The following is a 15,223-nucleotide window of genomic DNA, read 5'->3' on the forward strand; positions in this document are numbered from 1 at the left end:
AGTGAGTATCTTACCCTTTGAGCGATTTCCCTCTCCACTATGCTGTCTTCCAAGGAAAACATCTCTGATACTGGCCTCTCTTTGACCGGCTCCTTCCTCACCCTCTCCTTAACACTGGTCAAGTCTGGTTCTGAAATGGATGGACCTAAAACTGCTCCATTCACAACACTCTGATCCCCCCGGGTCAGTGTCCCACCACCACCACCCCCAGGCCCACTAACACCCTGGCTCTGTCCAGTCTTTAAGGCGCAGCCATGGCCTTGGTCCACTGGTCCCTGGTTGCCCTGTGGTCCTTGATTATGGTTGGTGTGGTGGGTGTTGTTGTGATTGTGAGTGTGGGTGCGAGCTTGAGCATTGCTTGCAGGTCTAGGAGGGCCCGGATATTCTGGAGGGGGTTTATTGGGAAGTTTGGCCAGAGCAGCCTGGAGCTGTGCACTGATGCTAATGTTCTCGTTGAGACCTGGAATTTGAACGTCCAGTTCAGGCCGCTCCTCTTCTTCCTCTTCCTCTTCTTCACTTTCACTGCTGTGTATGAGCATGGTAGCATTAGAAAGAGTCTTTTGGTGCTGATAAGTCACTGCCTCGGGTGCATTCTTGGCAGGCTTCATGGGCAACTCTTTTGGCTGCTGAGGTGGAGGCTGAGGTTGCGGCTGAGGTTGTGACTGAGAGTTTTGAGGCTGGGGCTGTGGAATGGACTGAGGCTGAGATGGCATCACAGGTTCTCTCAGAGTATTCCGCCGATGAAGAGGAGCATTCATTCCTTTCATCATAAGGCCTTCCATCGCTCCTCTCATGCTGCTTATAACCTCCATGCTGTGTCTCTTGCCCAGCGTGGACCGGTGCTTAGCAGCTGCAGTTAATGGTTCACTGACCTCCTGCAGGGACTGGTGCACCACAGCTGAGCTGTCGGGCTGGAAGGTTTTGACTGACAGCTGCACCATGCGGGTAACCAGTTCTGGACTACTGCCGCCAATGCGATGCCGATGGCTCGCTAGGTCTGGCGTGCTGGTGGCTGGGCGAAAAGAGCTGGAAGGGTAAGGTGGAGGGGGCCGCGACATGTGGTTCCTCAGCATGTTGGCTGTAGCTGCATAGTTTCCAATGTTGTTCCCCTGTTGTTTGGTATTTGCCAGCTCGGGTGTGCTGACTGTATGGGAGATGGAGCTTCCTCCACCTCCACCGCTGCTGCTGCCTCCACTTTCGTTAACATGGGGTGAATGGCATGGACCCTGGCTGTTGGCTGGTCCTCCCTGATGAGGGCCATGGGACACCGGCTTACTATATGTGATCTGCAAGATGAACAGTCACAAACAGATGCATTGAACTAGGAAGCTAATTACAATTAATTAAATAATAATCTCAGAGCATCCTAACCCTTACCTGTGGTGTATACGGAGCAGGGCTGGGTGCCACACCATGATAAGGGCCCCTCTCTCGCATCTCTGGCTGGCTGTACACTAGAGGCTCAGGCTGCCTGTAGGCACAGGCATTGCTGATGTTGAGACTGCGTAGCGACTGGCTGTGAAGGTCATGGTGAGCAGGGAGCATGCACCGCTTCTGCCGCATGACAGCATCGTACTCAGGCGTGGGCCGATAGGATGGTGCAATGATGGCACTGTGACGGTGGCTGGGGATGTAGTCAGGCCGCATGAGCTCACTGCCAGGGATGCTGAGGTTGGAGGACATGGGCGAGGGTGGGACAAAATTCTGGGAACGATTGAGGGAGCTCAGGCTGGGGCTGCTGTACATGCTTCCGTTTGGCACGTTACCGTTTCGGTAGGTAAAGTCCACTGTACAGCGATCCAGGCTGCTCTCTGACTTGTAATACGGGTCATCGTGGAAGATACTGTCTGCACAGCAAAGGAGGCATGGAAAAATGTGTAAAGAGGATCACAAGAAAATCTGAGCTGCAAACATTTTTAAGCAATTTGTGCACTAAAGCTAAACTTAATCAAACAAAGATTTTATTGATCTTTGAAGTTCTATGACTGTTCAAATACTTGGTACCTCAGTATTTCATATAAAAACTTAAAAGAACACACGCTTTGCACAATGAACCGTGTTGGAGCTTGAAAGAAAGAAAATCAAAAAGGAACATTGACAAATTTAAAGAAAAAAATGAAGGGAGACCAAATGTTCCTGTAATCTTGCCAGTGGTATGGTGAAGGTGGTACTGGGGGTTTTCCAGTCTTGCAGTTTAACTGTCTAAGCTGTTATAAACAAGCTGAAATAAACACCCTTTGTGGCATCCCGAAGGTGGGAAAAATGATCACTGCTGTTTTGTTGGTTTCACAGCTGCACCAACCACCACAGAAAAATATGTCATGTTATTCCTTCCCGCTGAGCAGAGCGCTCTCCCGTGTGAAACTATCCCATGTTCACAAGGAGAAGGAAGACAAGCATAATCTCTGTCCGCACAATCGGAGTATGATGCCTGAGGTCACACTCGAGACCGATCCCACGCCCACACGCAGTAGCACACCCAGAATGTTTTTCCACTCGCTCGCTTTTTATTGTCAAGCTGACATGAGTGAAGTTCTTCGGATTATAAGGCAGGCTGAGTGTGTGAACACGTCAATGAAAGAGTGAAGCATAAATGAGGTCACTGCTCTGCACCCCAAACGTTGGGCTCTAATTGGCTGGGAGACTGTTAAAATGCGAATGGGCTGTGAGTCACACGCCTGATGGGAAAGACACAATTAGGAGGACTGTTGTTTTGAGTTATTGTCAGGGAGGCAAAAATCTTAAATCACACTGTGGTTAAAGCAGGGGGAGGAAAGCCACTCTAAAACAGTAACACCTACCTTGAGAGCTCTGTGTGTCTTGATAATGGTCTCCAAACTGGGAATGCACTGACTGGAAGTTACAGGACTGTGGCCGTGGCTAAATGAAGAAATTGTAAAACGGTTATAAAGTGTGACATTGTAAGATCTCCTGATCCTCAAAGTGATATTTCAGTTTCTTTACATCACACATGAAACCATCACTTTACTTCTCTGTCTTAACACATCAATCACAATGGCTGACTGTGACCAAGCCAGATTGAAGCTAGTGCTGCGCATCTGTCATTGGACAAAGTTTGCGGTACTCCAGACAGTCATCTGAGCACTCCAGTGGTCTGACTGAACATCTATTGTGCCACATTTAGCCTCACCATTGTCTGGCTAGCAGGGAGGGAGACGCAGAAATCACAGCCTTCGCTGTCGCACCGGAAATCAGAGCAAGCAACACCCTTTCTAACTTTCCAACAACACCCACCACACCACCAACGCATGCTAAAACCAAGGCTCCATGGCACAATTAAGAGCTTATAGAATAGAAGGAAAACGCCAGAACTCTCAAAAAAATGCTTCTTTATATTTATTAAAGGGCAAAAAGATGCATGTTTCAGTAATAAACTGCCATCAGCACAATATAAGACAAACAACAATCACAATAAAAATCAGTGTGAAATTCCAATTTCCAACAATCAGAAAGCAGAGCTCTAACTGCATGATGAAAAACATCTGCATAGAAAACCATGCCAAAAGTAGCAGACATGCGCTATGAACTTAACAGTAGTTCTTCATTTGAGCCTTCAGGGCTTTCTGTTTGTAGTGCATGAATCCAGTAGTATTCCCTTTATAGCAACAATCTTTCGATCGACGTCTCTTTTAAGAAGAGGTATCATTTCACATTGGATTCATGCACTACATACAGAAAGCCCTGAAGGCTGGAATTAGAAACTACTCCTAAGCTGTTTTTTGTTTTGTTTTGGGGGATTACATGCTTCTTTTGTGTGATATTTCATATACAGCCTTTTCACATATATATATAGTATGTTTCTAAGTGGTTTTGCTATTGTGTAGAATGCTTTCCAGTATTGGAATCTACCTGGTGGCAACTTATTGTGGAAATGTACACATTTGTACACAAGTATTTACACAAGTATTTGTTCTGATGGTGTCACAGTGTTCTCTTTTTCCCCTTAAACTCTTTCCTCATGAAGATGACATTAAATGACCACCCTAGTACCCTTAATTGATGGGCTTTGACACCTCAGTGGTTTGATGACCAATGCAACAGTTTCGAGGGTAGCTGCATAGGCATAGATCACTCTCATAAACCTGTGATACAAACCCATTCATTTTGCTCTGGACCTGAATATGACAGAAACATCTCAGAGTTACTCCTAATAGGCTTTCAGAGGGTAAAGAGTTAAAGTTTTGGAGTGGAAGGCACTATTAGTCTGTATGTCTGTATTCTGGACGATTAAGAGCTTCCCTGAGTGGGAGAGCGGATCAGGTTGCTAATTGTGGACGTTTCTGTGTTCCCCCTCTGTCCTCCATTCTCGTCCCTTTTATATTGACCAGAGGCAATATTAAATAGCTGTATCAAATCACTTCAAAACATACAAATGCTTGTCAACATACCAGAGACAGGCGATGAGTCCAGGTGGGTCTCCTCCTCATTGGTGCAGGTGAGTGAGTGGGCCTACAAAGAAACAGACACATTATGTGACAAATTAGTATTTTATTAAATGCACCCAGGTCATGTACTATAAGCTCAGTGAATGCTACACAGTCTTTTATAGCATATGTTTTGTTGGGGTTTTTTTGTATAACCTTCAACAGGTTGTTGAAATACCCATTAAAAAAATAAATGACAGACAATTGATATCTTAGTGTTTTAATGGCCTTCAGCTGGCCTCTCTGTGTGGCCTTGAAACTCACTCTGCACATATCTTGTTCTGTTTGTAGAATTTGTGTCTGGCTGTGAAAAGGCGGGCGATGTACTTGGCCATTTCCATATCCTCCTGCAGACACAAACAGAGAAAAAAATTAATAATAACACCGAAAATTTAAGGTGAACAGAAAATGAGTATTTCTGTGAAGTCAAGAATCAACTCTCCCCAGTTCGTTTGTCCCTCTGCAGGTATTTTGTGGACGCATACTTTTCCTGCATGTTTAACCACCCACTATAAACCTCTGTGTCTGCAGACACAACACTCACCATGTGAAAGACGATGGTGTCGTCTCTGCTCGTTATCTCCACTGTGATGGCTGACTTGTTGTGTGCAATGGTACCAATGTCCTTCCACCTTTATAACACACAGATGCAAACAAATGTTTTAAAAAAGGAACAACGATTCCTCATGAGTACAGGAAATTATGACAATTCTTTCTTTCTTTTTTGAAAGGAGAAACTCACTTGTGGAGCATGATGGATCTGCCATTTCTGTGTTTAACAAACACTCCAATGAAAGACACACCGATGAATATGTCATTGGTATAGTTGTCCTGTGGAAGAAAGTATTACACAAGAACTCATTTAAAATCTCTCAAAGGATACTGATTGAGAGGTTGAGGGTGATGTAATGTATCTACCTTAGCTGGAAAGCTCTCCTGGCCAAACCCATCCAGTTTTTCTACCTCCTTGATGTACAGTACTTCTGCTTCAGCGGCCTGCATTCGACTGGAAATCACAGAATGGTACCAAGAATCTTATTGTTTCTATTTTACTTTGTCTTGGTGATACATGCATATATGTGCATACAGTATACAAAGTAGCTAACAGTACCAGTGACTCTTGTGCTCCTCAGCAACTTTCTGGGTCCACTCTTCTAGCGCCTCTTCTCCATTACGCCAGTTCTGAGAGAAAATACATTATTCAGCAAATAAGAGCAATGCAGAAGAAAGCTGTGGAAAAGCAACCTATGACTATAGGTTCAAGTGAACATCATATTGTTGGGAATGTTTAAAAAAAAAAAAAATAATGCTCCATAATTTAATATTTTGTTTCTATTTGGTAATCAGTTCATATTAATTCATCCCATCCTCCAACTCAAATTCTTCTTTATTCTTTTTGCTTTTTGCCTGTCAGTCAGGTATGCAGAGGGAGGAGGTACACAGATGTCACAGGAATGTGTGCCTTCAGGCAGCACATACACAGAAAAACACACAAACACAGACTTTCTCTGCCTCTCTCTCTCACACACACACACAAACACTGCTAGTATTTGAACGGTAAAGGCTCGAGGACTCACCACTGGGAAAAGCACGTACTCCCTGAGGAAGTCCTGAGACAGGAATTGAGTGAAGTCTCCAAAGTCAGCTAAAAATTACAAACACAGATGTTCACATTTATTTACACAAAAACAATGAATTTCATTTTTACACTGTAATGCGCAGCCTTTACACTATAAACTGACTGTGAGTTTGTTATTGTGTTTGATATTGTTCAATTGAGGTGGCATGATGGTGCAAGGGTTAGCGCCACCTCACAGCGAGAAGGTTCTGGGTTCGCAGGTCAGCTGGGAACTTGTAACAGAGGGAGGAGAACAGGTCATCTACTAATAGGGAGGATGGTGGTTTGATCCCTAGCACTGGCTCAGTATCCTTGGGCAAGATACTGAACTGATGCATTAATCAGAACGTGCCAATTCTCAGTTCTGAGTGGTCAAGTAGAGTAGAAAAAAGGAATCGGTACAGTCCAATATGGACTCACTGTGTTCATCCTGCAATGCTTCTTGCGTGGGTTCTCAATGGGTATCCTGGTTGGCCTTTCTCTTCGATCTATACAGTTTCCCTAATAAGAAAAAAACTACTGATTTAAAAATAAAATAAATTTATGTTATGAAGGTGCTAACCCAATAGGACAAAAAGTCGGGATGAATACAGACTTTCCAGTTAAAACTAAGGCAATTTCATTTGTCCAAATACCTATTATATTCTGCTAGCTCGCTTTGCAAAATTACTCCTCAAGACTAGAAAAGCAAATGCTTAACATTAGAAAAAAGTCTGTTTTAGCTCAACTGTCATCTCAACTCAACTGCATCCACAATGGTCAAAGCAATGCAGGTTTCATCCATGTAGATGCTTTGTCATGCTGTTGTCATGGTTACCCAGGGGAAATCACATGAAGCTACCTGCAGCAAATGTGCTCTTCAGGCCGTGGACATGTCCATTGAGTCGTAAAGTGTCTCTGAGTGTTTCTTGTTTTATTAGATGGAAATATTTCTGAACTTGTGTACTGTGCAATACTATTAAAGATAACAAAAACAAATATCTACATAACAGAAACAAAACCACCTGCACAATCTCTATAACATGTACAGTTCTCCTGATATTGCTTGTACTAAGTACCTAAAAGCTTTCTGCTGTTTGCCGGGCAAAAGGAGGTCTAGCACAGGATCCTCACCTCCCGACAGATAAGAGCCTTCCTGATGCTGCTACAGCTAACCTTGGAGCAGCTGATAAGCAAGCTGTCTGTTTACATTCCCCTGGGACACAGACAGCACCCAGGAACTGAAAGGATGGAGCGAGGGTGGGTGTGTGTGTATGTGCATGTGTTAGGACTGATACCATAGGAACTCAAGTGGACTGGGTTCTCCCTGCGGTATGCAGCCATACAAGGTAGTGAAGTCAAGATGACCTGAGAAAGTGTGAGTTTGTGCTCACTCTCACTTGCTGTCTGTCTCTCATTGGGAGACTTGTTCGTGTAGTCTTACCTTGTACTGCCAGGCCAGCGAGCCTGATCCCCTGCTCTACAGAGCACTGTAGACGTCCATCCAACACCTCCTTCTTTACCTGCAGGTAATACTGATACCTACAGAAAAAAACAGGAAAGGAAGGTAAAAAAACACACAACAGGGATAAAAAGATACCTAGACCGTGTTAAGTAAAATTTTTAATTTGCATTGATTTATGATTTATTTATCTCCATAGGGATTTTAATAATGAGCCATTATGTTGTAACCATCCAAAGTAGACTTACTTTAAGCTAAATACAAAATGGTATGTACTCCTATTGAAACCACACGACTATATAATGTCAGTTTTGTTACATATGCGATCGTTGACAAAACTCGACACATAAAGCTAAACTGAAACAGCAACATCAAAGGCGCTGTTACCATGGGAATCTTTAAACCTGCGAACATCAGGTCGAGAAACCACCTGAACACTGATTGCAGTCGGGGAAAAAGGTCTGTACATGATCGTAGCAATGCAAACCGGAAAACGGAGCATGTTAAACTTCAAAATAAAAGCTGTGTTTCAGCACTGTACCCAACACATATCAAAATGCGCAACTTTTGATTTGAAAGTCTCCATTTCTGCTGTGTGCTGCACATTTCCCTATTTTGCTATCACTTGGAAAGTAGTTGGGAAGTGTTTGCAGACAACTCAACGTCTTTAATGCAAACTATAAACAACCACCGTATTCTGCTAGCAATCAGGCCTAGGCCTGTGTGACTGCAGGCTTATTCACTTGGCTGCATAGTCACATGTTCAAAATAGAAGACAAGTTAACTTTACATGATTGGCAGTCACTTGACTGCAAAATCCAACATAAGGATTTTCTGAAATATCAGTGGAGCAAATGAATGGGAAATTCACTTCTAGAGCCCTTGGAAAAAAAATAAGAGTGGTCACTTTTGAGCTCAATACCTTCATGTGGAAGCTTTAAATCTAGGAAAAACTAAATTGAGACCATAAAAATCATTTGGAAAAATTATACTGGTCACAGACCAAGTGAAAATTATGATCTTTTTCTCACAGATTTCTAAACTGGGAGTGACCCCATGTTATTTTATGGTAATTAGCAAACTGACTGTAAGCACGGTAAAACTGCCATACCTGCTAAAAAGTAAGCATGCTTGCTTTTAGCTCAAAGCCTTGCAGAGTTGCTAGAAAGCATACAGACCATAACTTTTTAAAATCAGACTGCATCTGTATGCATTTTATAGCCAAACTGCACAAAACACTGACTAAGTGGGTGGCAGCATTGGCACTGTTGTTCGCTTTCAAAAACCCTTTTTTTTTCATATAAGCCACAGTGTCTCCAAACACCACTTATATAAAATTGAGTTGGAAAACATGATGGGTTCCAGTTTGACACATTTGTCCAAAGAAAGTAAGAGGAGCTGTGCTCAAGGCTCTGCACATTAGCAACTGAAAGATGGCCAACATCTGCTGAGACACCACAGAGATGTATTCCTCTGCTTCTGGTCTGTGCAACTGAAAGTATGTGTCAAGAAAGTATTGGCAACAGCATTAGCTGCTCAAAACAATATCAGTAAGCCTGTTGCTGAAGTGAGGAATGAGTGAATCACCTCTATTTGAAACAGCAGTGAGTCATTTTTGACTTGAGTGGAATGCCAAATGTATGCCAATGGGGCTGCACAATATGATTTTATAAAAGGCATGTTACACGGGGCTGACGCAACTAACTCGGGGTTTAATCTTCAGCAGGAGCAACATAAGCTTGACAAAAGTGGACCATTATAATTGCAGTGCAAATGTGAGGCAAACTGGGAGTCATTTCACCGTGGTTTTAGGCAGTGGTAGCTTTGCCAAGCGTAAGCTGATATGATGACACAGCTCAGATTGCGTTCACAAAATGTGGTAAAAGTCCCAAAACCGAGAGGCTGAAATACACCAAGCTCCTAAAGTTTCTGTGCTCCTTTTGTCCACTTTTAGTCGTGGTCCAGCTGGATGTTTGTCTTTTGAAGAATGGAGTGGCCACACAAGAGGAAAGAGAGAACTGTCAGGGTGACCAGGCTCAGCCGCATAAAAACTCACACGCCGTTTCCTGTTGGCTGCCATGGCGACCACAGACCGAGTGTAAGCTGTGAGACACCTTTTCTGATGTGCACACACACACACACACACAGTCAGAAAGAGTATGCAAGTCCATGCCAGAGTAACCAAACATCTATGTGGAAACCACTAAGTTACATGCTTAGTCATTCACCCACTTTTCTTCTTCACAAGTTTTAGTTCATTTTCTTTGAAAAACTTGGTTTCACTCCTCGCCTGCACATTAGCTCCCACCTATCTTTTTATTCACCCCCCAGTTTCATTTTCATGCCCGCCATTATCTCCTCACATATTTCATGATTCATATTCTCTTTGGCATTCTTTTCCCCACTTCTTCCTTCTTTTTTGAGCTCCTCTCAGCATACTCCTGGGCCTATAATCTGACCCCGCCCTCCTCCCTCACCCTGTCATTACACCCGTTGGCTAAGCTGCCATTCCGTTCCCGTGGCAACCCTCTAATTAGCCAACCCCAACCACAGTGGCTGCAGCGAGAGGCGGAGTCTGATGCGGTTTAGAGGGGAGGAGCCAAGCGGGACACAAAACCCTTCAAATGATTGTGGACTTTGCTTTTAAAAACTCTCTATGTTTTCCCAGCAATCGCTGTATGGGGTCTGGAGGAACGCTGAGGTCAACAGAGGTTGGCTCTCATTCTGAGGTTCAATGGTAACAACATGATGGTGTTTATACATACGCGAAGCCAGCAGTGGTGAGGCGGACAGTAAACTGTTGAAATAACTCTGAACAAGTGGAAGCGTGACAGTAAAAGTCTCAGAGCATCCCTCATGGGAGAGTCCACTTTACACAGAACAGCCACAAATGCAGCCACATCTTATGGAGCTGTGGTTTCCTGTATTTTTGGCTTCTGGCCTTGAAATCAAACCTCTACAGGTTGACAAAAACTGACCCCAAAATTAGTTACCCTTTATGCAGAGGTAAGCTTCTAACTACCAAGTGCAGTTTTTTGTAACTGATTAAGTCAGGTTAAGGGAATTATTAAAATCAAATGGCTTTTAATCTTTTAAGAGTGTAACAGTGACAATAAGCACAATAATATTTTTTGCCATGTATTAAAATTCGGAACCGTTTATTCATTAACCTCTTAAGCCCCAAGCCTACCTGATCTCCTGCCTTTTGCCCCCGTATCAGGGGGCGTTGGGGCTTCAGAGGTTAATAAGCCTACAGAGAGTCTAAGAAGTGTAGAGACTGACCCGTTTTATGATTACAACCTGATTCTGCACAAATAATAAAACCCATACGAGTCATACAGCACTTTTCATTAATCACAGTCTTATGCTTGTGGTTATTACAGTATGGTTATTCTAGAAAGAGCACATCCTTCCAGTGTTTTGAGACCAACCACAATTGGACAGATGAGGCATCTCCAGCATTTTCTGGAAGCTCTTCACTCAAAGTGGCAAAGGCTTTTACGCCATGTGTCTTGGCTTTTTAAGGAGGGGTTTGGATTTTCCAGTTTTCAAAGATAGAAAACTACTGGTACATTTCTAAAAGTACATTAGAGAAGTTGGGGGGGCGGGGGCTTTTGGTGTATCCAACGCATATCCAAGCCAAGATGCCGTGTCACTCTTTAAGAATGCAGATTAATTTTAAAAAGCTAATAAAAAGCTTCGGTGTATTCAAAGGATAGCCAGTGATTTCCAGGTTTCATTTCCACTGATGTCTTCCATCCTAATCTACAACCTGCTTAAACATGATTGTAGTCTGGGTTTTAATGACCAAACAGATAAGAAGAACCAGAAGGCTTCCACAAATCTTGTTCCTTGCCTATAGAGTTTGCATATTCATATACAAACATCTGCCTTTAGGTCACTTTATGAGTTTGTCTCATCAGTCCTAACTAGCTTAAATCTGCATATTTTGACAGCTGTATTTTTTTTCACTGTTTTTCATTTTCATGCTTCAGTGCTTTTAAATCTTCTGACTCAAGTATGGCATGAAATCAAATTCCTCATTAATAGCCCCGGGTGCATTTTCATCTGCAGAGCTGAAAATGTTGCTTTGAAATAAAACCTGAAATGAACTGCAGCAAAACCATCAGACAGCAAGTACTAAAAAACTATGTTAATGACCCAGGTTGTGGCATTTCAAGAGGGTTTTTAAACAAATTTGAAATAGTCATCTTTATTAAAATAAATACAACAGTCCTCAAATGTTACTATTTTGTAGGCACTGTCTTTGAATGGCAGTTAACTGTTAGCTAAATTACAAAATAAAACATGCAAAACTCACCACAAAATGATTTTAGAATCAGATCCAGAAACTTCCAAGGTTACCAAACAAGTATAAAATGTAGGAGCTTCAATAAAGAGTTAAAACACTCAACTGCATTTAATGATACCAGTTTTTAAATAGGGGATTAAACTACTGCTGAAATTGTAGTAAAAGGGAGCAAATTTGTGGTAAAATCAGCTCATTGTGTTTTCATAGAACAAGACAAACATCACATAAAATTGCTAGCAGGAGAAAAACATTTTATGACGTTCAAGACTTGCATGCTTGCACATACTTGTGCACAAAGAAACCCTTATTGTAGCACGCACCTGGCATGTATGTCAGAATGACATCACAATGCTGTAACAGCAGGTGAATATACATAGATGGACATGAGGTAGCGCTTTCCTTACTAGGGCTTTTCATGGGACTTCCACTATGGCAGAGTGCTCTGCTGGCAGTCCAGGCAGCCTCGCAGGCACAAAGAGCCCTTTATATGCCCACGCATGTTCAAACCCTGCTCAAGACATGCTGCCAGATGTCCAAGCAGTCTGGACAACAGGCCTGAGAGCATATGCGCATGTTTGCATGCATGAATGTGAGTATGTGTGTACATATGTTTCAGCCCCTCCTCAATCTCGACCACCTCTGGTGGTGGTAAGGTGACCACCCCCTCAGCCCCCAGGATGCGTCTAGACGATTTGTGTGGGAGGCAGGAGAATATCACTTTGAAATGTGTTGAATCAGCAAGGGGCACCACCGAGTACAGCTGTGTGTGTGTGTGTGTGTGTGTGTGTGTGTGTGTGTGTGTGTGTGTGTGTGTGTGTGTGTACTGGTGATAACTAGCTGAACAAAGCTAGGATTTCAAGGCTATTGGTGCTGTTAGCCTTAGGGGCTGCTACGGCCAGCTGGCCATGCTCCAGTCAACGGCTCTTCGTTCAGGTTCCTCATTTTCAGTCTGCGAGCCAGCTTTTCTCTCCTTTCTATCAGAAACATACAAGTAGCAGAAGGCTTTAACCTCCTCACTCTATGCAAGAGTGTAAGATGTGTTTTTGTTGACAACAGGTAAAAGTGCTCTATTTACAAGTGAGTTGTACAGTATATCTGTAACTGCTGCCTAGTAACTGTACTGTTGACATCCACGTCATTTAAGGATAATATATAAAAATTAATGCTCATGGGGAATTTAACAAGAGTAAATCAAAGATAATTATCACCAATTTAGTATCTGACTAAGTGTGAAATATTTTAATTGTTTAGTGAGATCGCAGAGAGCTGTAACCAAAATCTATTGGGTTCAACCTTCATTCCAAGTGAAAGTGGACACATATGAAGAAATGCCCCCAACGTATTAAAATAAATATATATATCCGACAACAATTTGGATAGACGCCTAGAAAAACATTATAACAGCTATGGACATATTTCATCACACAAGCACAAAGAGTCTGTGTTTTTACAAACTGAAGTAGGAGTGACCAAACATTTAAATATTATGACTATAGGGTATATTGGAGAACTCTGCATGGTGAATTTGTAAGTATATACAGTAATGGATGCAGAGACCCCAGCTTCCCCTGCTCTGACTCATTTTTGCCGCTGCAGAGAAAGGAAGCGAGGGAGGAAGAAACAGATGACTCTACGGATGGGAAGAGCGGGAGATCCAATATCAGGCTACATATCAGCCAAATACTGAACATCAAAGCCCTGACCACACAATACATTACCTTCTCAGAAGAGATAACGTCTACAAATGTCTTGCCCGTCTCATTTCTACTTGTTCTTTTTTAATGTTTTCGTATTGCTAAATTGCTGTTAAAATGCACCAAAATGCATCACATCTTACCTTAGTGAATGTGAAAGAGTTAGCATGCATTCAAAATAATAACCTTTTTTGCCCTTTAATTTAACTTTTCTCAATAATGGTTTTGGGAAATAAAACTAATTCAAAGCACCAACACCTAAAATGCCAGATCTACTCTGTCTCACACGGTTTTCCCAAACAAACAGACTTTACCACGTGGATACATAAATATGTAAAAGGTCTTGCGATAAATACACACAGGCAGACAGCTCAAACCACATAAATAACAAGGCTCAAACGTGAGCTGAGTTCTGCTGCCAAGCTTTTACTTTCTCTGCCCCCACTTGTTCTTCCTCTTTGCCTTTGTCATTCTCCCGCCCACCTCACCCTCATCAGACCAGGTGTGTAGAAGCAATGACAGGGATGTGCCTTCCTGGATCTGATCCCGATCAACCTTCAGACAATAAATGTCGTGTATTTTTTTAAAAAGGGAGCTGTGACTGTGCCTATTCCCATGCTGACTGGCTGATTTCTCAAAGGACAGAGCGATTTGAATTTAGTAAAACCCATCATAAGGCGTATTGGATAATAAAGATGTTTTGAGAGTTGAGGAGATCGTTTACAGCTCGATATATATATATTAGGGGTGCAACGATACTCGTATCGATATTGAACCGTTCATAGAGTGCTTTCGGTTCGGTATGCATATGTATCGAACAATACAAAATTTGTAATTTATTTTATCAACTTTCCTTCTGACGATGCTGTCTGTGTTGAGCGCTCAGTGAATCTGCGTTCGACTACTCCGCCTAGGCTGCACTGTCGAGCGCAGATCCACTGAGCGTTCAACACAGACAGCATCGTCAAAAGGAAGAGCTCAGGGCAAGCTAGCGAGACAGAAGTTAAGCTCTCCTTGCAACATGGCAAATTGAACCTCCCCCACCCTCATTCAGATCTGGCGTTTGGAATTACTTTGGTTTTCATGTGACGTATGACCCTGAAGGTAAGCGCATCATGGACTAAAGTAAAACAGTATGTTGGATGTGCCACGCAATGCTCAATTACATGGGTGGGAACTAGTGTGTTAGAGCAGTTAGCTCGTTAACGTGTTGGCCGTCTAGCCCCATGCAGGGGTAGCTCGTTAACGGAGATTTGCCATGTTGTGGCGTTAACGTCATTTCAACGAGATTAACGCTGACAGCACTAGTGGGAACACAACGAATATGACTGCACATTTACGCAGACATCATCCTAGTGCAAAGACAAGTGGAAGCAGACAAAAACAACAAGCATGCATGCTACAAACTTTACCCGAGTCATTTAGACAGCCGTTAGCACATGATTCTCCTTATGGGGACCTGATATGTTTAATATTGTGGCGAGCTCAGACAACGAGGAGACGGAGGTATCGTTTGGTCTTGCTTCCGGTGAGCTAGCCAGGGAGCACAGCCGTTTATTGACATCTGCAGAAGAACACTGCCGCTAGCTAACTGCTCAGCGCGGCAACCGCACAGCAACAACAACAACAACACACAGGGCGCCCTCTGACCCCGGAAGGACACACCGTCGCAGCGAGAGGGCGTCACCCGTCACTATGGCAACATAATGGCGA

The 15,223-nt window shown here is 43.0% G+C and overlaps 1 protein-coding gene across 1 annotated transcript in view; it reads right to left on the reverse strand.

The window, feature by feature from the left end:
- Positions 1 to 15,223, reverse strand: part of LOC113037556 (protein tyrosine phosphatase non-receptor type 14) — a 45,071-nt gene that overhangs the window by 7,687 nt on the left and 22,161 nt on the right. Inside the window, exons 4-14 of the mRNA XM_026194791.1 lie at positions 7,487 to 7,584; positions 6,023 to 6,090; positions 5,557 to 5,627; positions 5,364 to 5,451; positions 5,188 to 5,276; positions 4,990 to 5,077; positions 4,710 to 4,792; positions 4,410 to 4,470; positions 2,802 to 2,880; positions 1,378 to 1,847; positions 15 to 1,286 (exon numbers count right to left, since the gene is read on the reverse strand). Coding sequence (XP_026050576.1) covers positions 15 to 1,286; positions 1,378 to 1,847; positions 2,802 to 2,880; positions 4,410 to 4,470; positions 4,710 to 4,792; positions 4,990 to 5,077; positions 5,188 to 5,276; positions 5,364 to 5,451; positions 5,557 to 5,627; positions 6,023 to 6,090; positions 7,487 to 7,584 — 2,467 coding nt within the window. The remainder of the gene's footprint in view (positions 1 to 14; positions 1,287 to 1,377; positions 1,848 to 2,801; positions 2,881 to 4,409; positions 4,471 to 4,709; positions 4,793 to 4,989; positions 5,078 to 5,187; positions 5,277 to 5,363; positions 5,452 to 5,556; positions 5,628 to 6,022; positions 6,091 to 7,486; positions 7,585 to 15,223) is intronic.

This window comes from Astatotilapia calliptera, chromosome 15 (assembly GCF_900246225.1).
Source record: "Astatotilapia calliptera chromosome 15, fAstCal1.2, whole genome shotgun sequence".
Taxonomy (NCBI): Eukaryota; Metazoa; Chordata; class Actinopteri; order Cichliformes; family Cichlidae; genus Astatotilapia; species Astatotilapia calliptera.